Source organism: Hermetia illucens, chromosome 5, assembly GCF_905115235.1.
Source record: "Hermetia illucens chromosome 5, iHerIll2.2.curated.20191125, whole genome shotgun sequence".
In the NCBI taxonomy this organism is placed as follows: domain Eukaryota; kingdom Metazoa; phylum Arthropoda; class Insecta; order Diptera; family Stratiomyidae; genus Hermetia; species Hermetia illucens.
In genome coordinates this window covers 58,780,887-58,804,605 of record NC_051853.1, presented here as the reverse complement: position 1 = coordinate 58,804,605, position 23,719 = coordinate 58,780,887, and the positions used below count along the sequence as shown (strand labels likewise).

The 23,719-nt window shown below is 39.6% G+C and overlaps 2 protein-coding genes across 3 annotated transcripts; both read right to left on the bottom strand.

The window, feature by feature from the left end:
• Positions 1–5,223: 5,223 nt before the first annotated feature.
• On the bottom strand, positions 5,224–7,113 carry LOC119656814 (odorant receptor 94a-like). 2 transcript variants are annotated; one of them, XM_038063446.1, is made up of 4 exons: positions 6,333–7,113; positions 6,185–6,284; positions 5,797–6,063; positions 5,224–5,740 (listed from the first exon to the last, which is right to left on the bottom strand). In XM_038063446.1, exons 1-4 carry the CDS (start codon positions 7,067–7,069, stop codon positions 5,687–5,689), a joined length of 1,158 nt encoding a protein of 385 aa, XP_037919374.1. In that variant the 5' UTR covers positions 7,070–7,113; the 3' UTR covers positions 5,224–5,686. The 2 variants fall into 2 exon arrangements, with proteins under 2 accessions (XP_037919374.1, XP_037919375.1); XM_038063447.1 differs by having other exon boundaries at positions 5,801–6,063.
• A 5,875-nt stretch (positions 7,114–12,988) lies between these two features.
• Positions 12,989–18,684, bottom strand: LOC119656815 (odorant receptor 94a-like). Its single transcript, XM_038063448.1, has 4 exons — positions 17,947–18,684; positions 17,797–17,896; positions 13,224–13,490; positions 12,989–13,164 (listed from the first exon to the last, which is right to left on the bottom strand). Exons 1-4 carry the CDS (start codon positions 18,678–18,680, stop codon positions 13,111–13,113), a joined length of 1,155 nt encoding a protein of 384 aa, XP_037919376.1. The 5' UTR covers positions 18,681–18,684; the 3' UTR covers positions 12,989–13,110.
• Between the last annotated feature and the right edge of the window lie 5,035 nt (positions 18,685–23,719).

The window sequence follows — 23,719 nt, the reverse complement described above, 5'->3', positions numbered from 1 at the left end:
TCTTTGAGGAACACATAAAGACTGGCAAGATCACTGGCAATTTTACAGTAAGAGATTTGACATTTCGAGCGAAACAGTTTTTGTAGGCTGAAATAGGTTCTGTTGGCTGCCAACAACCGCGAGCGGATTTCATCGTCAGTTGTGATTCCCGACACACGTGCATGGTATCTAGACCTCAAAATACTCTCCACATCGATATCTGTTCAAATAGAGTAAATAATAATAGTGTATTACCAATTTTTAGAAATTACCTGGGAACACCCCTTAAGTTGAGCCAAGAATCATCAAATTTTGTAGTAATAAAAGCTATACTATATAACACGACACTACTAAGTTTGGTGAAAATCCCACTATTACTAGCAGATTATATTAAATCAAACTTATCACTTTTGAGGTTGTGGTTTCCCGACTTGTTTCTATTTTTTTGGCTCTGAACTTAAGGTTGACTTTAATCAACTTAGTTACTCATCCTGATTATTTCTAACAGTCCCATTCATTATAACTGGGACACCACCAGCCTACTTTCACTGTATCGTTTTGACTCCTAAGCTGCCTTGGCAGCAAGTCATAAACAGGCACATTACTACTATCGGTACTGTGGAAAAACACTACACATCGGACTCTAGCGACTAGTAATAACTGCTCAAGCTCCTTCTGCTTCTGGGGTTTTGGCAACTGCCTAGGCTTTTCTTTACCACGAACTATAACAACTACCAATTTTTCAGCTTTAAGAAACCAAAAATATAGACAAAAATCCCAAACCTAAATCTTGTACCAATGAAATTTCACAAATCTTCAGCGGCCACAGATCCAGGAGATACTACCCTCTCTGGGATGCTGTGAAAACATAGTTGATGCAATGGCAGGTAACTTTCCTGATACCAAGTCCCTAACAAGCGGATGATGTTGCATCCAACGGGAATAGTGAATCAGCTGGGAACTTTACAAAAAGAAGAATACTAGTATTTTAATTTCACTTGCACAGTTCGAGGGTGCGATTACTAGATCCTCTCTACAATATCCATCCACAATGAGGTGTAATAATCCACGCAATAGCTTTTTTTGCAATCAAGCTGAGCTTTGCAATCGACTTAAATCTACGAAAGTTTTCGGTAAATTGTCGCATGAAAAAGCATTCATTTACCTACTAAGGAAAGTACAAGTAGTATCAATACACTTTGACTGCCACAAGAATCAAATTTCAATACATAAGTCACGTACAGTCAACATTGATGGTCAAGACTGAACTGAAAGGCTACAAGATGACATCAACGCTCTGCTATAATATCCCAGTCCGTTCCCGCATAAAATGACCACACAGTGAATATCCCTTTCCTAATGGCCACTTCGGTCAGACGTTCACAAAATTGTATTAAAATTTAATTGACTTTGTACTTTGTTCCCGCAACTACACCGGAAAATCATATTTTCCACAAAAGTTATTATCGATTTCGCAACACTCGGCCTTTCAAACGCCGCGCTTCCCCCCAGTGATATAAAATTGATGCAGGCAAGCTAGGCAATTTGGAAAATTATTTGTTCTGAACTAATAGCTGCAATGTCCTTGCAAATGGTGGCATATAGTTTTATATAATTAATCAAGGTTCCCTCGGGGCAGACTAAACCTAAGACCTCACCACATTTTTCGTTGAGAAACCAGCTACCAGTAAGGCCTTCATCATTTCAAGGACACCGCTGAAATGAACGTTATATAATGCAAATACACTCTTCTTGAAAATATTTTCATTCTTGACCGGGGACAGATGATTGGCAAAATTATAACACCATAAGGTTTTGCTTTGCAGGTGCTTAATTTCGAGACTAATCTGTCCACGCTGACATTGAAATCGTCTCTCGAGACGCCACTCATGATAAGTAGCAATTAGATCCAATTTGACTTCGGTCAATTCTAAGTTAAACAAAGCCTTAGTAAACGACCTTCTTCTACCTCCCGTTCCCGCGGGACTGTTCCAAAGCATTGAATCAGTCTCAACTATGGTTCTCTCCCTTTCTTGCATGCTGCTCAATTTTTTCTGCCTTAGCTGTTCACGAATAGTTCGCAACACCTTCTCCACTGGCTCCAAGCCTAGGTTGTCTCCGTCATGAGCCTCATAATATTTTTAGGTGTTAAACGTCTTTCTCAAACAATATTTGCTAGGATGTGTATAGCCAGCATGGTAGATACGATGCCCTTGGTTCGCCTGGATATCTGTAAGAAGTATCCTTGCTAATACGTAGTATAGGTGGCCCTATCGTGATGTCGTCCAGTGCTTCGAAAATGCTGTGGTGTCGGGAATGCAATTAGCCGATAAGCAACTCCTAGTCTCCTACGGTTTAATTTGCTTTCCAGCACAGTTGCCCAGGAGATATGTTACGTAGTGTAGGCGTATCTACCCTGCAAAATGGTATATTAACATGAAATTTGGGGTGGGGGTAGAGGGTAGCATATATAGCGCCTATGTGCGCCTCCCCCCAGAGGGTTGTCAAATAACACAAAACCAGTAACTTTTAGTGGAAATTGATCTAAAGCTCCTTTAAAGTGCTTGAGAAGATTTTCAGAGTAAGGTATGATGGAAGTCAGTGTGATAAATAATAACGGAGCTGTGATCAAAATAATGCAATTCCCTGAATTTTTGATTTAAAAATCAATAAAAACAAAACCTGGTTTTCTCATATAAGTTGAAAGTAAGCCGAATCCCTTGAGAGTCTACTGTATTTAAGCTTGCCTGGGTCGTTTAGTTGCTAGGAAAATGGCGGCAGATTTGAAGAATCTTTAGAAAAAATTTAAACGCACGCATCTCCGTTAATACTAAGATTTTCAAGAAAAGGAGCTTAATACGTGAGAGGCGGATTAAACATGCAAAATGACGGATAGATGGGGTTGTCTCAGTGCTTTCAAAATGGCCGGAAAGTGGAGGAATCTTTTGAAAAACTTTAAACCTTTAATATTGTGAATTTCGAGAAGAATAGCTTCATTCGTGACTACTTGTTCAAAGGAAGGAAGAAACTGGATACATAAAGGTGTACATAGGTTACAAAATGTCGCATAGGTTGGATGGTCTAAGTGTAGAGAAAAAGGACGGAAATTGAATGAATCTTTTGAAAAATTTTAAACGCCCGTATCTTCGTTAATATTAAGGATTTCGAGAAAAGTAGGTCAACTTGTGATCAATTGTTTAGAGGAAAATTACACCTGCGAAGTGGTAACATAGGTCGAGTAGCTCACCTCCTGCGGAAGTGGCCGGAAAGTGCAGGAACCATTTGAGAAATTTTGAGCGCCTGTATCCCCGTTTGTATTGAGAATTTCGACAAAAGGAGCTTAAATCATGATCACCTGTTTAGAGGAAAATTAGACCTGCAAAATGATATATAGGTTGGGTAGTCTAGGGGATGGGAAAGTAATCGAAAAGTGGAACAATTTTGGAAAAACTTTAAACGCGCGTACAGGAGCTTAATTCGTGATCATTACTTAGAGGAGAATTAGACCGGCAAAACTGTATATTGGTTGGGTGGCCTAGCTTCTGGGAAAGCGACCGAAAAGTGAATGCATCTTTTGAAAAATGTTCAACGCAGATCTGTGCTAATTTTGAGAATATCGAAAAGAGGAGCTTAATTCGTGGTCATTTGTTTGAAGGAAAATTAGAACCGCAAAATGGTAAATAGGTTGGGTGGTCTAGTTGTTTGAACGGTGGCCGAAAATTGAAAGAATCTTTTGGGAAACTAAAAGCGAGTATCTTCGATAATATTGAGAATTTCGAGAAAACAGGCTTAATTCGTGATCACTTGTTTAGAGGAGAATTAGACCTCCAAAGTGGCATATAGTTTGAGTGGTTTAGATGTTGAGAAAATGGCCGCAAAGTGGAGGAATTTTTTGAAAAACTTTAAGGAAGTTAATTCCTGACGATTTATTTAGAAAAGAATTGGACCCGTAAAATCTCGTATAGGTTAGGTGGTCTATGTGCTGGGAAAATGGCCGGAAAATGTAAGAACTTCTTGAGAATTTTTAAACGCCTGTATCCCCGTTTATATTGAGAGTTTCAAGAGAAAGAACCTGCAAAGTGATACATAGGTTGGGTGGTTTAGATCCTAGAAAAATGGGCGAAAAGTGGAGGAATCTTTTGATAAATTTTAAACGCGCGTATCTCCATTAATATTGATAATTTCAAGAAAATGGGACTAACTCCTAACCACTTGTTTAGAACAGAATTAGACCTGCAAAATGGTGTATAGTTTTGGTGGTCAACGTGCTGAGAAAATGGGCGGAAAGTAAAGGAATCTTTTTAAAAACTTTAAACGTCCGTACCTCCGTTAATATTGAGACTCTCGCGAAAAGGAGTTTAATTCGCGATCACTTGTTTAGACGAGAAGACCGGCACCGTCTAGTTTCTGGAACAATGGCCATGGATTTGGAATGCCAATCACACACTAATTTCATAGTTTGATATATAAAATCGTCTTTACACTTACACTTATCACCTTCTAACTGCCTTAAAATAGAATCGTCAGATAATGAAATATTCTCTCATATTAAACACCCAAAGTTTGAGACTCCTTTGCTTGCGGTTTTCGACGTTTTCGTAGATTTTTTTTTTCATTCTGATGAGATTACTTCCTCCTTCCATCTTTGCCGGATATGTGTTTAAATGACCCCTGTTCATGCACCTACTGCTGAATTTGAATTGGTCTGCGAGTATGTCTTCATTCTCGTTGCCTTGTTTGGTTTTAGCTCGACTTCAGTAAATTAAAATCAATTTACTGTCTGTCCGCCTGCCTGTCTGCCTCATGCGATCTCCTCACAAATGGCTACACCTATTGACACGAAATTCGGTAGAGAATTTAGAACTGCATGGGAGGCATGTACTGGATTACATTGCTGGGCGTTGAACTTAAGGGCGGCAAGGGTCTCCATACATGTAAAAGGTGGGTCCAACAATTTTTTTCATTCAATGCAACCCTAGCCCTAAGTAATGAAGGGCCTCGATTATCGCTTTCCAAAGCATAGGTTAGTTTTGATATTAGTTACGGTTAAAGTATTGCGGGTATCCGAAAGGGATTAATTACCCATACTCATCTCCCGAGGACCCATTCTTAGAGGATATCATGGTATCTAAGCCTCAAAATTCCCTACGGTACAATATCTACTCAAATAAAGTTAATATGTAATACTTTTATATTTTGGAAATATAATTTAATAATAAAATTTACTTTAGCACTTATTTTCATCCTAGATACGTAAAGTAGTAAAGTGCAGTAACAGATATTTAAATATGGACCATACTGGAAAGTTTGTTGGAGACCATACTATTAGCAGTTATAGTAGGTCAACGTTGCCTCTTTCGCGACACGTTACTACTCCATAAGAGGTAAAATGTCAGGACCACATTGAATCGAATGTCAGGTTTATTTTGCATATACATATACACTGGGAGCTCTCTTTCACTTAAATTCGCTTTTGATTTTGTTAGCCAAGTATTATAAATTACCAATGAATACATAGTGCACAATCTTTACTTATATTTCCCCTTTTGTTACATAACATGTTAAAGATAACATTTTGAAAGAGCTTCAAACGTAAGTAGCTGCTAAGCAATTAAACTAAACTTTTAATATGCTTAGAAATAAAGAAGAAAAGTCGCTAAGACTTGGTTCACCTCAGGCAGAAGTCATACATCCATCCGTTGTGATTCTAATTCTCCAAATTTATAATTAATGCGAAAAAGCTGTAAGCACTTTGGATGATCTAAAATCAAAACATAAGAAAGTGTTTAGAAAACCACGGAAGAATGGAGAGTATACCGACGTTAATGTATTTAAACCGATTGTGAAATATCCACCAGCCTTAATTATTGTTGGTTTTTTCAAACGTTCCATAAAGTAGCAGACCAGCTTTTTGTATGGCAACGGTAGTTCGGGCCAGTTTGAAGAGTAGAGCGCAGTTGATACCAAATCACTGGCTACAATAACCTCATTTCCATAATAGCAAGGTAGATAATTTTGGATCAAAATGCAAATCATGAAAAAGAAGAATAGAGAAAATGTCCCACTATCAGCCACAGGAGAAAGCTAGAAAAAAACAGAATGTTATTTATCTGTGAAAGCTTGATGGTATACCAATAACGTTTCTTTGGAAACCAAACTTTTCCAAAAATGAAATATTAAATTCAATGCAAAACCACCTACGTACCAATGCCAGCTGAAAAGCAGTGAAACAAATGACAATTCCGCTAACGTTGAATTGGATGAAATACGGCACGGATAAGATAGTTTGAATGTCTTCAGCTAACCTGGATTAGGAGTTGTATTAAGAAAAGGCTAAAAAATAACGATATTACCTTGTTACAAGCTGGTGCATCTCTATGCACCGAACGAGAGCATGAATTGTCTTTTCGTCTGGAAATAACTCCCCATCTCTTCGTGAATTACCAATAGCTGCTAACCTCCTAGAAACCAAACGGAAAAAGATAGATACCTGGAATGACAGATACCCACCTGTCAAATCAGTGGATACATTTGTTGTGCACGAAAGTCCCATTGCAAATACTTGGTAACTATATGCAATCCAAAAGTATTTCTGATTGTGTTTCCAGTCAAATGGAAACCATCCAGGGTATGGTAATTTATCACCATCTCCAAATGCTGAAGCATATAAGGCAGAGAGAATGCAGGACCATCCACAAACTAAAAGAAAGTTACGTTGTCTGTTGAAGGAACTGTAAGCTATTTTGAACATTTCGAGTTCGCCATCAGTTTCCGGTTCTATCAACGGGGAGTTCACTCCCTCTAAGAATTGTAGCAGATTTCCACTTCTTACAACCAAATTCAAAATTTTTATTAGCATTAAAATAATTGTTAACGTCATGTAAAAGGATTCCGTTATGTCTTCAATGTTTTTAATTGACGCTAAATTGATACACATCGAAATACCAAACGCAAAGAAAAGAAATGTTTGCACTAGCACTGCATAGACCTTGTACAAGAAGGGCCATCCCTTCTGTCCAGTCCATATACCAGAAATTTGAAATACAACTTTCATGAAATCGAAGGGTTGAGTGATGGAGAACGCTTCCATGCTATTATCGATGAAGCAAACTCGAATTCGAGAAACTGACTGATAGCCTAGACGCGGACACTTTATATATGTTTAGTTCCTTTAATCTCTCTATCAACGCTAGAGAAGTGCAAGGCTTTCTTCATTATAAAATAATCATGAACTTTCCAGTATGGCTTTCTTTTAATTACAGGTGTCCTGGAATGTTAAACTCGGTGACTTTCAAATCGGCTTTCTAAAATTATTGCAAATGTGATGAGTCCAGTATTTAACCTAATGGTAGTCACGCTTGGGGGAAAAATATTTTCTCTTAAATAAAACCAAGTCGGAAACCCGAAGCTAGTGTTTCAGATATGAAAGGTTTTGTGGATTTTTTATGTACGAATATTTTAGTACTCGATGGGTTCCATTTGTACGAAAATCGTAGTGCATATGTATGTATTAAGTAAGTCACACTATTCCGTAAAATAAACAACCGAGATCCAGTCTAGTTCCCGGTTTTGCAACGTAGTCCACTGATTCGACGTTCCTAACAACTGTTTTTAACTCCATCAAAGACAGTTCCAAGCCCATTTTAGACAAGAAGAGGGACGAGTCACTATAGTGTGACAGGGCGTATAACATCCAGGGTGTCAGGGAATACGTTTAGTAGTATTCGTTATTAATTTATTGCACCATTGTAGAATGTCCACAAGCACCTCGACAACGATATCGAAGGCCTCTGGAATGCTCGTTTTCTCCAATTTAAGACATTCGAGAATTGGGTGAGATTAGTTCAGAGGCAACTGATCACAAATCGACAATCAGTTGACCGAATTTCAATCAGCAGTAAATCTTAAAGCTGCCTTCGGATGTACGTAAAAATAGAGGCACTGACATCGACCTCGGAGGAGGTCCTCATTTAATGGTCGATTGTCTTCGCTTGCATGTCTCTTCCGACGCTTCTTGCAGGTTTGGTCATCTGCGACCCACCACGTTCAGCATCAATAGCTTAAGTGATCTACCTGTCACTAGATGACGGTCAAAAGACAGTATAGGTCCCACGGCGAAAACATGAATTGGAATCCACAATGGAGCAAAAAACCTGAGAAATGCCTGCTGAAAAAGCACTTACTTTACTACCAAATCCTTTCTCCGCCTAGAAGTGGCGACGCTGGGAGTTCTTTCTTAACGCAAAGCAGCAAACGGAAAACGATGAACGCAAGACAAAAAAAGGGCTCATTTTTTGTCTTGCGTTCATCGTTAACAAAAATTAGGCCTATGGACTCTGCGCTTCCGAAGAAAAAGTCTAAGTATAGGCTTCAGTAAAGTTCACGCCTCTACAAAGATGACTCGAAGAACGATCTTGATGAATGTCAAGACATATGAGAAGCCAATATAGACTAAGATAGGCTCACTATTCGTTGGCATGGTACTCCGGACTCGAATAACAACACCGTCTAGAATCCCCTCTGACAATCAGGTAAAAGTGAATACTAAATTCATTCACAACAAAGCCCTCCGTGTTAATAATAATCGTTGGCACAGCAATCCATATTGGATCATGGCCTTGCAATGTGTTAGAACACTTCACTCAAAATCGTAATTATACACTACAGTACACTGTAGGAGGGAATGTGGTCAGCATTGCGTTCGCCCGAGATTATTACTCTGATTTGACTCAGGTACTCATTTATTCCTCCTTTCTCCATAATGGATGCAACGAAAATTGTAATCAAAGGCCCTGGATGATCTTCACAATTAACGTTATCAATAATTTCGCCCCAAAAATATTGACCCCAGACGCAAAAATAGTGGGAACGGCTGCTTCAGTTAGCAACAGAGAATCTCAAAAAACACGGTTAGACGGAGAGACCTATCGCGAAAGGATTTCACAGAGAGAAACAAGAAGCCTGGGAGAACCAACAGGTCTGTGAACTCGAAAAATATGGGAAGTTTTACCAAGACGTCAGCAAGATGAAGCCATATACACGTCGATACTCATCCTGTCGAAACTAAAAGGGAAGTCTAATTTCTGACCGCATGAGAGCATTGGAGCGACAGGTTGATGAACTGCTCAACAACCGAAATAAAGGCGAGTTGGGGGTCCCGTCAACTGTAAACGATTGACAAACGCTGCCAACACCAATCATTGAAGAAACAGTCCGTGCAATTCATATTCCTAAAAATCATAAGTCGCCAGCAGCCGATGGAATTACAACCGAATTTGGTTAAATATGGAGGCGACCAACTACACCAACCTTTTTATGAACTTACACTCAAGGTGTGGGACAGCGAATCAATGTCTGATAACTGACAAAAGGGCATTATTTGCCCCATACATAAAAAGGGCATGTCAGTCAATGCAGCAATATCACTTTTAGGAGTACCATCTTGAAAATATTCTCCGCTGTCTTGCCCATAGGCCCACAACATTCCTTTTTAACTAATTATTAATCAATTAATTTTAACAATAAATAGGAAACCGTTGATAATTTCTCCTGTCTCGAGGCGCAAATCACAACTGATAACAGCAAGGACGATGAAATTCACGCAGGATTGCTGAAAAATCCGTCTGAGGATATTGATAAGCATTGGGCCACCATCAAGAATACTCCTTTCACAGGCGCTGTTCAGACCGTGAGCTACGTCCCAAATGGGTGTCACAACATCTGACTGTCTAAGAAATTATGAAATCAGAACGATAAACGTAATAGATTGAAGGCTGTTTTGTTCACTATGAGTGGTGGCAAGTGTGATGCGCTTGTAACCATTTCGGTCACGCAGCTTCCAGGGCAGAGGTGAGGCAACGTATGATAAGTTGCCTCTGTCCTGAATGAATCCGTTACCTATTTTCGTTAAAGGATATATGTTATTACGATAGTCAGAGATTGTAGTCGCAAATCTTACTTCTTCTTCTTACTCACGGTAACGAGCAGTTGAAGAGGTAGAAGAACCACTCCACCACCGATCTCAACCGTGTCACCTCCCATGAAATGTCACGATTTGTGAATGAAGTGGCTAATTACCGTACCTTGCAAGTACAAACTGTTCCCCCGAATAGAGAAGAGATCATCTCGGTCATCAATAAACCCGAGGCCCGGCCGAAAAAAAGAATAACAACACCGACTACATTTGTTCAAAATGAGCAACAGGAGAAAAATCCATTCTGGAGCCGCTTGTCAACTCTCAGATCTCCGCCAAAGCCAAACGCTGTGAAAAGTAACGTACGGTCATTTACCGCAAAAGGAGAAGGAGTGCACAAAAAAAGTAATCCGGCCGAGGCTCATAGCACTTCTTCGAGTGTGAACTTTGACTAACGTCGAAACCCAAATGGGAACGAAAACAATAAATACTAAACATACGCGCTAATTTGCCCAGAGCCAATATTGAAAAGGGTCAAAGCTTATACCTACCTAAAAAATCATGAGGGAAATCTCTCAAGATCCAAAGGGCCCAGAATGGCTCTCATATTTCAGGTGATAAAATGCAACTTGGACAAAACTGAAGGCTTCTGCAACCAAGTTCAGAGCTCAGTATGGGAGAATGTCACAGTAGGGGCACAAAAACATGAAATCGGTGTACAGTGAAAGGATATCGACAAAGTGACATCCAGAGGAGGTATCTGCATTCTGTTGAAAGAACAATTGAAGTTATTGGAACTTGAAGAAGAATCAAGTATATAGTATTACCTAAATGGTCGCAATGCGCTGGAAACAGGGCAAAAATTGCTATCGGACGGAAAGGTATGTAGGGAGCGGATGGGTTATATGCCACATACGAGCGCAAACTTCATTAGAGAAACACTCCAAGTGGCTTATGTTTGGATCTTACACGAAGGCATGTGCCGGCGGCATTGATCGGTCCGATCGGTTGGGAAGAACGTCAAGTCGTGCATTAGGAACCCCAAATTCGCATTGTGCGAAGACACCCACAGTGATAACCAGACAATTATTTTCAATCTATGGAAATTGCCACAGGGGCATATCCAAAAGTAAGAAGAACATCAGGCTAGTCAACTAAAACCCTGGATGAACTACCTTCGTAAAGGTTTAACTAGGCCAACCTATTAAAGCTGACAGCAGTATGGAGAGAGCACAGAGGACAATAGGCCGGATCGATGGCATATATGAAAGCCAACAAAAACCTCATGCTAGCTACCCAGCGGAGCAAGAGAGAGTACTGTAACGACCTAAGAATGTGACAGCAATTCTTACAGTCACCAAAGCGGATATTTCTTGCAACATAGAAGCAGCCGAAGTTGGTACTGCTGCCTAAGACTGGCAAATCTCCAGGTGGGTGAACCTGGGTGAATTTCTTCTCGATACTCTGGGACAAATGTTAAAACAAGTAATTTACAGTAGATTACTCTCGTTTATTGGATGTCAAGGAGTTCTTTCAAAACGGCGGCTTTCCGCGAAGTCAGATCAGCGGTGGATGGTATCAAACTGGTTATTGGCTTGGCCGAAAACGAGATAAACGGAAAAGCTAGTACCAACAAATATTGAATTCTGATGACGCTGGACGCGAGAGATGCTTTAAATTCGGGTAGTTGGAGCTTAACACGGAAGTTCCTTGTAACGATTGGTAATCCCACCTATCTCACAGCTATTATTGGTAGCTATTAAGCAGAAACAAGACTTTAGTACAACACCAATGACCAACCTCAGGAGAACATTATCTATGCGGGTATCACGCAAGACTCCGTATTAAGTCTACCGATGTCATTGTACATTATAATGAAGTATTTAGTCCACCGATTCCGGGAGAGGCGACGATGCTATATTAGCCGATGATACATCATTAGTTATAGTCCCAAAGCATCTAGAAGATGCTAAGTTATACGCATGCAAAGTATTCAGTGCTCTTAACACCTGGTTAGAGAACGCTGGGCTGACACTTGCCGAGGAAACAGCGGAAGAAGTGCGCATTATCAAGCGCTATTACAGAAATTGTACCGTCATTAGAATTCGCAATCACGTCATCACTTTCAAGGCGGCCATCAAATATTGCACTCGGGAGTTAGCCTAGGTCAAAGTTATTTCCTTCGTGTAAACCGTTAATGTTAATGTTTTGCAAAGCAATTACATATAGCATTGGAGTTACATATATATAAAATCCAGATCGAGCAAGCGGCGCGAGATCTTGGGCTACACATCAATGAAGGCAAGGCAAAATATATGGTGGCAACGTCAGCACCGAAGACAAATCAACCAACAACATCAAACCGCACTGGTCAAACACGAAGAAGAATAAGGATAGGAGAATACAACTTTGAGACCGTTGATAATTTCTCCTATCTAGGGTCGAAAATCACAACCGATAACAGCTACGATGATGAAATCCGCGCACGGTTGTTGTCAGCCAACAGAGCTTATTTCAGCTTACAAAGACTGTTCCACTCGAAACGTCTCACCATAGGGTCAAAGCTCTTACTGTTCAAGACTATGATCTTGCCAGTCCTCATGTATTCCTCAGAAACTTGGGTTCTTAGCAAAAAAAATTGCGAACTCTTGGCCGCGTTCGAGAGAAGAATCCTCCGAAGAATTTTTGGCCCCCTACATGAGGATGGAAGATTCCGTAGCCTACACAATGACGAACTCTATGAGCGATACCATGACCGTCCGGTTGTGGATAAAATCCGGCTCAATAGGTTACGGTGGGCGGGTCACTTAATCCGAATGGATGAGGATGATCCCACCCGGAAAGTCTATAAGGGCAATATCTATGGTAGGAAAAGAAGACCCTGCCTAAGATGGAGCGATGGCGTAGGTCAGGACGCCAGACAGCTTTTAGGGATATCGAATTGATGGACCTCGGCGCAAAACCCGGATGTCTGGAGTTCCTTATTAAGGCAGGCCTAGACCGGATACCAGTTGTTGCGCCGTTGATGATGATGATATATAAATGGAATAGTGAATGGGAAAACACAGAAAATAAAAACAAGATGATAAGCTTGCCAACTTTCCACTATATTTAAAAATGTGCTGAAATACACATATAATTTAAGAATATATATTTGACGAACATATCGAGGGTGATATATTTAAATATTAGAATGCCCGGTAATTCCAACTTCCTTCCTAATTTTCCAAATTAATAATAAGCGCAAACAAGCTATAAGCACCCCGAATAATCTGAAAATACAGCCATTAATACTATATTACATATATTAAAATAACCTTGATATAAATACCGATGCTAGAGCGACCAATCCAATTGTAAAATATCCACCTGCTTTCGGAGTTATTGGCTTTTTCAAACCCTCCATGAAGTGAAATACATGCTTTTTATACTCCATGGAAAGTGCCGGCCAATTGGAGAAGTACAGCGATGTTAGCACCTGACCACTCTCAACAATAACCTCATTGCCGTAATAGCAGGGCAAGGAGTTTTCGAAGAGCATGCATACCATGAAGAGGAAATACAAGAAAAAGGTTCCCGTATCAGCTATTGGGGAAAGCTGTGAAATATAAAAAAGAAAACATGTTCTTTTCAATGAAATAATTTTTTCTAAATATGAACGGTTTATAACTAGGATGTTTCACAATAACTACTTATTGTAGGTTTTACAAGTCTAATTCTGAATTTTCCAGACCAATTGAGAAATTTCCAAACCAACTTCAGCCTTTTTAAGTCGATTTCAAAATTTTCCATTTCAAATTTACATTTTTCCATCACTGGCGCTCTTTAGAAAAAAAAACCGGAGCAGCTCACCAATTTTCTTTGGTAAATTGTTTTAATAGACCATGTTATTCGGTTTGGGAAAAAATATAATCCCCTCAATCTGCTATTTTTTTAATGACCTCTAGATATAAAATAGTGTACTTGTGGCTGTAATTAATTCCGCCGTTTCCTATAGAATCTTATTAATATCCAATGAAAACCGGGAGGACTTCCTAGGTATTAAGAAGCTTAAATGTTCCGTTGTGAAAGTAATAGTTTAGACATTTACCATTCCCAGATGACGCCTTTGGACCATTATATTTTCAGCGCGGTTCAGTAGGGCATATAATGATCGAAAATTGATGGGTAGCCCACATTTTTTTGAAAGAATTCCAGCTCCATTCTCATCAAGAAGTAAAAAGTTGATATAAAACTGAATTGGAAAGGGAAAAATCTAAAATTTTTAAATGGAAAATTATGAAATTGACTTGGAAAAATCTGAAGTTAGTTTGGAATTCCCAAAATTAGTTTGGAGAATTCTGAATTGGTTTGGAAAATTCCGAATTTGATTTGCAAAAACTATATATCACTTCGTTCACTAAAATATGACCTCAATAAGCTTTAAATTTTGAAGTCAAACCTAGCCTTGCTAGATCCTGCGATCAATATACCATATACTATATGATGGAGCAAGGGTAGTAATCATAGTCGGCCTTGAAGGACTGGCATATATATTATGGTATACACACGCATATACCGACACAGATTCCAATACAACTAGAAGCAATTCATTTTCGATAAGGTAACGATTTGGTGCGACGATACAATTGGATCTGGGCCTTGAGATGTGTTAAAAAACTTCATTCAAGACCGTAACGGTAAATGATTAAGTACCTTGAAAGAGACAATATGGTCAGCATTGCGCTCGTCCGTGATTATTACCCCGATTTGATTCAAGAGCTCATTCACAGCTCAGTCGACGAGAATCCGACGTTAAATCACGATACAAATCCCACTGCCACCAATGATATTTAAACCGCAAGCCTAGTGCTCTAACCAGCTATCTGACAAACCGATAACAATAAGAAATAATATCGGTGACAAGATGCCCTTCTTTGAAACTCAAATTTCTTTGAGATTTAACACTGATGACATTTTTCATCATTATATGTCACTCTGTTAATAGCTATTTGTTTCTCCGGAATGTCAACCCTATGTAGAGCGCTCCAAATACACTCCCTGTTCACGCTATCGAACGCCTTTTCGAAAAACATGAAGAGCAGATGAAGCAAAGATCTATACCCACACACTGTTCCAAAATCAATCGCAGGCTGTTTATGTGACCAATGCAGGAGGATCTGGAGCGCTATCGGTTGTTCAAGCTTTCGAGGTGGCCCTTTATTGATTCCACGATTACTTAATAGTAGAGGTGAATAACTATGCATGGAATCCGTCAAGGGTAGCGGGAAATAAATCTGCAGGGAAACCGTCAAGCACAGCAGGTTTACTTCATTTGATTGTTTCTCTTCTATTTGAAGAAGCAGTCCGTATCCACATGTTACGTTGGCTAGCCATTTCATCCACATGAGGCGGAGCTTCCCAGGATATTACACGGTTAGGAACCGTGATGAAGTGTTCTTTCCACCCCTTCAGCTACTCGTCATCGATGACCAGGACGATCGAAGGATTTACCACCACAAGAAAGTTCTTTCGTGATGTGGAATACGATCTTGAAATCATTATTATATGCGACAGTATGTTAAATTCCTGGGGATTTCGTACGGTATCAGAACTCGGGCCCATCTCCCTCGTCGACACTCGCAGCAGTCAAAAGAGCCTTCAATCAGTTCGAGTCACTGATCCGACTCTACGATTTTGCAGTCAGCGAGAACTTGTGACTCCCCTTTGACATGCGGTCGACGACCTGAGCAACACCCGCGAAAATAGTGCTCCTGATAGCGGCCAATGTTTATAAATATTCGCAGGCAGAGTACTCAGAGGATTGTGGTGCTCCTTAACCTGGATGAGAATCTTGCAGTAAGAATTTTGTCAGGAGCCGGCTCCCAGATCAGGCGAGCGCGTCTTGCCATAGCCGTGACTAGCCATCCGACATAAATTCGTGTCTGCTACCACTTGACTTTCCAAAATACAAAAGCATATTGTCGCAAGAGAAAGAGAAGTACTCTCCAGAGCCCAACCATTTTACCCTGCTTACGCCCAGGATATCCACCTTATATTGCTAGAATTCCCACTAGAGCTAAAGAAAACGAGCATTCTGGGGATTCACAATACCTTTAGCGAAAAGCGTGCGCACATTTCAGGAAACAATCATAGTCCATTTTCGATAAGCAACGATTTTCGGCGTGAGGTCACTGTTAACGTTCCGTTAGAAACAAAGTGTCGAAAAATGTTGCTTGCTAGCTGACCAAATTCTCTTTTACGACAAGCAAAGAAGAATAGGTATATTTTTCCCCAACTCAAAGGGCACCCCAAACTACAATATCATTGAAAAATGAGAGAAAAAAGAATTAAAACGAAATCATAAATAATAAGCTTTTCGCCTGAAACAAGACATGAGTTCCTCTTTTTCAGTAGATATCGACCTATCGGCGTTAAAATTATTCAGGCTGAAGACTGAATTGGCAGCGACTTAATCCAGAACATGGTACATGAGGAAGTGTGTAGACAATTTCATGAACTTTGAGGTCATCCTTCTGGCATGCAGAGTATTTTAAGTGAATTACGGCCCTAGGCCTACCAAAAAGGAAGTTCGACGAGTCATAAACAGCTCGAAAAACTGAATAGCTGTGATATTGATCGAATGCAGCACTCCTGTTACAAGATTGCCAGTATTCGCCGTCGGTTGGCTTATAGCATAAATCTGATGGTTAGTTTTCCGGAGGAATTTCCACCCTTCCCTACAACGGAGATTATCTACCTTCTCTAAAAAAAGACGCTGTAAGACCCGCAGACGCAATAAGGATTACTTGCTTACCAACCTTCTATAAATTTATGTTTTTTTATTAGTGGAAATATGGATTAAAAGGAGTTGGTGATTTAAAGGATACTCAACTGTCCGAAATCCTGCGACAACTGAAATCGAATCGGCTTATGCTCAAACCGCATCTTTCGGGAAACAACAAAGCAAGCGCAATGAACATGTTCAGTATCCCTTCACTAGCATATGCTTTCGGAACATTGCCGTAAATGATAACCGGTCTGAAAAATGTCCAGCGGCGAATGTCGAAATCATCTGATCCTTAAAACGTTATGGCGCCTCAAAGAAGGGGCAAGACGCCCCTTCCCTCTGTACCCACTTTTGGGCATCGCGACGACGATTCCTCTATCAATAAGCTCACTAATGATACGAAAATACCCCTTTTCGGGCGCCATAACTTTCTGAGAAGTGTTATAGATTTTTTACGTAGGTAGAAAGGAAGGAGGCGCTGACAAATCAACCTTTATCATTTTACCATGATGATACCAAAGCGCTAGGCCTTTTTAATGGGGCGGGAGGGGACTGTCGCGATTTCCTAACGTGATTTGAGAGAAACCCCTCCTTTCCGTCTGCGAGAATGGGGTCCGTATATATATAATATGTGCTTTTTTAAATTTTCGAAATAAAGTTCAATCAAATGTGCTCATGACAAACATCTCTTTCTTACTAGAAGGACATTGCTTTCAGGAATCTAACCCACATCCGGAAGTGAAGCCTGATAATATACAAAATATTACAAAATGCCCGTGGGTAAATCAGTTATAAAACGTAAGAGCCCCTATTACTTCCTATTCTGAGTCCTTGCTCCAGTTTCGCAAAGTTTCTAAATTTGAGAATAGATAATTTGAATCAGCAGTTTATGCGAAGCGCTACAATAAAATTCTAGAATTTCACAAATGAAATAGAACAAGAGTGAGGATTGTTCGAATTTGTATTCCATCGATTATTGCATTTGTAATATTGAAGCAAAAAAAGGAGAAACACTAATACGTATCAAAGTTATATAACGTTAAAAGAGATACTCCCTCTGAAATCCACAATTTCACATTTGTGACGAGCGTAAGCTTAGATTCCAGAGTCATTTATGTTCAAATTTAATACTCACCAAAGTCATCTGGAAAGCTGTAAAACAAAGTACAATTCCGCCAGTGTTAAACTGTACAAAAATTGGCCAAGTTAAAATATCTTGGGCGTCATTCGCGAGCCTAGGAATAAAGAGCGATTTACAAAATCCTGCCCAAAAAATACCATTTACCTTGTAACAAACTGATGCATTCGAATACATCCCAGCAATTTTCTACATGCTTCTCCGTTTGGAAGCTCTTTACCATTGTAGCCGGAATGACCAATATTTTCAATCCTTTTTGAAATCATGCGAAAGAAAATGGCAATTTGACAAAACATGTAACCATTCATCAAATCTGCAGCTGCATTTGTTGTACACGACAAACCCATTGCTAAAATTTGATATCCGTAGATTATCCAAAAGTATCTTTCGTTATTTTTCCAATCGAGAGGATACCAGCCGGGGAACGGTAGCCTATCTCTTCCAATCGCTGAAGAATACAAAGCAGCGACAAGACAGAAATAAGCACTCCCGAAAAAAGTATTTCTCTGCCAGTTGAAATTTTTATATGCTCTTCGAAAAAGCTGAATCTCCTCTTCAGTATGTGGTTGTATTAAGGATGCATTGATACCCTTTACAAAGTTCAAAAGTTTCTTGTGTTTCATCACAATATTCACAATCTTCACCATCAATGACACCGTAGTTAGAGTCATATAAAGTGACTCAGTTATGCTTTCAATGCTCTCGATAAAAGCTAGATTTATGCACATGGATAAAAAGAAAGATACGAAGAAAGCCAATTGCACCACTACTAAGTAGAATAGCTGAAGAAAACTCCAGGAAATGTGGTCATTCCAGATACCAGCGACTCTGAATACACTTATCAAAAACTGGAACGGTTGACTGGCGTTCAAGCTCGACATACTGAAATCGTGCGGATAATAGACGCTGTTGCGGTTGAATTCCTTCTATTTATACTAAGGGAAAGCCGCAAAGAATTCAATTTTTAAAGAATGGAAAATACAAATTGTTTTCAATTTTTAATTAGTATTATGGAGTGATTGCATACATAGAATATTAAGGAGGTCAAAAGGCCCATATGACAGGGACATAACATCATAGAAAGTATTTAACCCGGTTGAAATGGTGAATTTTTCATTCCATCCAATGGATACAGATGACAGAAAGTTAAACTTTCAAAAATAGCAAAGCACAACAACACTACATCGCCGAGTTCATTTATGAAGGGCATTCATTGTTAATATCATTGGAAACACGTCGGGAAGTAAACAGCGCAGCCAATTTTTATTATTCAAATAGACCAACTGCCTGAATTCAATGAATTTATAAATCGCAATATCTGTCTGAAAGCGAAAGATGAAAGACATAAAACTATTTTAAAGTACCAAAAAGCTCAGCTATAACTCTCCAAGGAAGCAACCTTCCTTTTTATATAAACTTCGGATTCACCTTAAAATTCGTAGTGATTATAGAAAGGGAGACAAATATAATAAATTGGCAGCTATCCCGTACACGGAAATCCAGTATTGCCCTGGGTCACCGCAGAATTACAAGACCCAGAACGATTTATCCTGTAAAATTAAGGTGCTGAAAGCTTTCAATGAGGACAAAAATTTACTGCTAAACCAAAAGCATACACAACTTCGATTTTGCCAATCATAATCCCAGTGAGGAGGGAGCCTTTAACATTAATAAAAAATTTTTCCGCGGAGACAATTGGCAATCAACCCGCTTATAGTGTTGGAAGGCAGCCCTTAAAGAAAAAACAAAACAGAAAACTGTTATAAGGGTCCTGCCGCTGTAACCTCTGCACTTCAAACATGTAAGCATATGGTACACCATAGTATGGTGGTTGTCGACGAGAGCGGGAATAAGCTGATCAAATAATATTATTCCTCAAAACTTAGCGTTCGGGACAATTTCAACATTAGTTCTCATTACGCGGTAGCCTCCGAGGCGGAATAGAGAGGCAGTGTTAAGAATGTTTTCCTAACTGTCGATTTTACCGAGGTTTATAGTAAGAAAATTCGGGGATAAATAAATTTAAATAACTCTTCAACGAATTCGTGACCGCCACATGATAGCTCCAAATAGCACAGTTTTTCAGTGTATCAATGTAGCAACGAAATTCACAAATAAGGTGGTAAGCCCCTAAATAGATAAATCATCAGATCAATTAATACGAGAATTCGGTTGGTTGGTTTTTCCAAAGATCTCCAGACTACCTTGGTTAACAACCAATTTGACCAGACCGCCAAACTACTCTTTTACAACAGAAAATCTGCACACGCCAAAATGGAACGCGATCCTTACATTGTCAAAAGGAAATTAGTCGAATCAAATAATCTTTCAGGCTGTCCACAGGCGGAGATTCTTTTTTCCTGATTATGGTTTCTGGAAGACCCTATGCAAAACCATCTTACTGTTTAATTTATCAGTAAATTATCGCTCATAATGTGTGATCACATGAACCATCCCAAGTATGCTAAGTACTGCCTACATTATAATCGGGAGAAAAATTAAGTAAAGCACACAATATTCTTAAGAGTGTATCTTGAATCCACACCATTCACCAAGAACAATGTCAAAAATGCCACTAATTGGTCTGAAGCTGCGTAACTGAGAAATAGAACCAGGGAACTTTTACCGCTGCATGAATCCCAAGGAATTTTTGAAGGCATCCTAAATCTATTTCTTACCCACTTAGAGATGGATAAAAAGGAACTAATAATGCACATTGACCTGCGCCCGATAGGTCGTCAATACCACACCACTCAAATCTCAATTGGTTTCTAAATTTTGATTCAAAACGGTGAAAATCAGGGAAGCCAGGCAAACATTTTGAAAGCCCTTTACTACCCGGTTAGTTGCTTCTGTACCCTTAGTAGTAGTTTCGTACTGGCTATAATTGGTACCCCAAATAACGGAGGACATAGCTCTTTGTACATGACTTTAAGAGAAGTTTCACTTCAAGCAGATGCCGATAAGTAAAGACAGTAATGACGTCAGAAAGGCCTCGCATTAATTGGTATGAAAATTAAGCATGCAATTGACACAGTCCCTTCTTAAAGTTTTTGTATGAAATAAACCTTATTAAGATCGATCGATATCTACCTGTCTATTACACCGGATTTACTCGGAAACGACTGATGTTATTGTCACGAAGGGACTCGATTAGTACCGGAACTGACCTAATTTCTGATATTGGAAAAAGCACAGGGGAGTGAGAATTCAAAGTGTGTGCCCTAAAGAGTGAGACAGGTATCGTTCTCAGAACATATCATCATCATCAATGGTGCAACAGCCAATATCCATAGACCAGACCTTAGTAAGGAACTCCAGGCATCCCAGTTTTTCGCCGAGATCCACCAATACGATATCTCTAAGAACTGTCTTGCCTCCTAGCCCACGCCATCACTCCATCTGTGGCAAAGTCTTCTTCTTCTTCTTTTTCTATAATAGATATTGCATTGGATCATCCTCACCCATACAGATTAAATGACCCGCCCACTGCAATCTATTGAGCTGAATTTTAACCATCATCAGACAATGTAGGCTGCGGAATCATCCTTTCTCATGTGGGGGGCCAAAAATTCTTCAGAGAATTCTTCTCTTGACCTAAGTCTCCGAGGAATACATGAATACTGGCATTGTCATCACGTTATTGCGCAGTACGAACTTTAACCCTATGGTGGGACGCTTCCAGCGAAATAGTTTTTGTAAAACAGAAATAGTCTGTTTTGACTGCCAGTAACCCTGCGCGCAATTCAACGGCGTTGTTGTTATCGGATGTGATTTTCGAACTGGCGAACAAGCATATGTCCTAGATTCGCAGCGGGACTGAGGCCGTTTCCACATTGTTCAACATATTTATTCTCACCGTTAAGAGTAGTCAACAAGGATGTGCATTTAATCACCATTTACTTTCATTCCTACACCTTCTGTTGAAATTTGCTGAATTGGTAAAGCCAGATAAAGCCAGCAGGATCACTCTCGAGACCATTGAACATTAACCACGGTCTAAGACAAGAGGAGTGCCCCATCATGTGCCCTCATTAATTTCGCCCTGGAGAAAGTGTTCGGCGATGCTGATGCTAATGGAGGAGGCACCATTCTCTTCAAGTTCACTCAACTACTGGCCTATACTGACGATATTGATATTATGCCTTCATCCGTATGGAGAAGGCAGCGCGCGTTCTTGGGATGCTCATTAATAAAGGCAGGGCGAAATACATGGTGGCAACGTTAACACCAAAGAACAAAAGGCGACAATGTCAAATCGCACTGGTCAAACGGGAACAATACACATAGGACACACAACTTTGAAATCGTTAATAATTTCCTCTTTCTGGGTTCGAAAATTACAACCGATAGCAGTTACGACGATGAATTCCTCGCACGGTTGTTGGCAGCCAAAATAGCCTATTTCAGCTTACCAAAACTGTTCCGCTTGAAACATTTCACAAGACAATGATCTTTCCAGTCCTCATGTATTCCTCGGAGACTTAGGACCTTAGCAAGAAAAATTGCGAACTCTGGAGAATCCTCCAAAGAATTTCTGCTCCTTGCTTCACAAAAAAATAAATATGAGCAATATACTATTGCGTCCAAAAAGTAAGAGCCATTTTTAAGGTTTTGTGTGAAACAAAACCTTATTAGAATCGAGACGGTGTCTGTCTGTCCGTCTGTCTGTCTGTCACACCCGATTTATTCAGAAACGGCTGGACCGATTGTCACGAAAATTGGTGAGAGTATGTAATCTGGTGTTCCCTTTACATGCAGTAAGTGGCGCCATCTTGTGTTAAGTTTAAGGGGGGGGCTCCCCATACATGTGAATGGAGGGTGCAAATTTTTTTTTCACAGAATGTAGCCATGTGGGGTATCAAATGAAAGGTCTCAATTAGTACTTTCCAAAACTGGTTCAATATTTGATATTGGGTGAAACTTAGAGGAGTAAGGGCTCAAAATATGACCAACAAAAAGTGTAACAAGTCTCGTTCTCAGAACCTATCCAACCGAAAAATCTGAAAAAAAGCACAATGGTGCATCTCTATGAAATCTAGGCCTCAAAATATATCCGGTTCCGATATCTGCACAAATAAAGTTAATAATAGTATATTTCCACATTTTAGAAATTTACCCGGCACCCCCCTTATGTTCATTCCAGAAGTACAAAATTTGGCATGCGTGTAATGAAGAATATAACGCACAGTTTGGTCAAGTTTGAAGAAAATCCAACTATTATTAACAAAGTTATAGGGGGTGAAACTTTACAATTTTTTGTGAATTTCGTGCACTCTACAACCTGCATGACGTCATCATCACATATCAATTCGTCAATACCACACCCAAATGAGTTCTTATGAATTGGGTCCCAGAGAATTATTTTGTTTTAGTTTTTTTAGTTATTTGCAACCAGACATGTGTGCATGTAGGTATATAATATATGCGTGCTAATAAACTTTGCGGGTAGTGACTAATTCAAATAGGTATAAGAAGTAAATCGGAAATATGGGTACGATCAATTTATATACGTGCATATATGTGTACAGTATTCGGAAATAGGCAGTTTGATTGTTTAGGGTGAGCGTAATATTTATGGCTGTAATATGTAGGTATGTCTCGTAGTTTGGAAAAATATGAAGGAGTATGTTGGATTTGTAGCTATATACAGATAGAAAAATGTGCGCTGAAATTTCTTACCTAAGATGAACACAAAACCTTTATATCCGAAGCGCGAGCTTCCGGTATTCCGACTTGTTATTTATTACAAATGTATTTGTTTATTCTTCCAAATCTATTTTATCGCTTTCAAAGCAATCCCTCCGGATACAATATATGTGCTTACGCCAACGTATTTTCGAATCCTGGAAACAAGAATTAAAGTCACCTTCCTCGGTGGCTTTCAGAGCGCATAGCGATTCATGTTCTATCGCGTGCA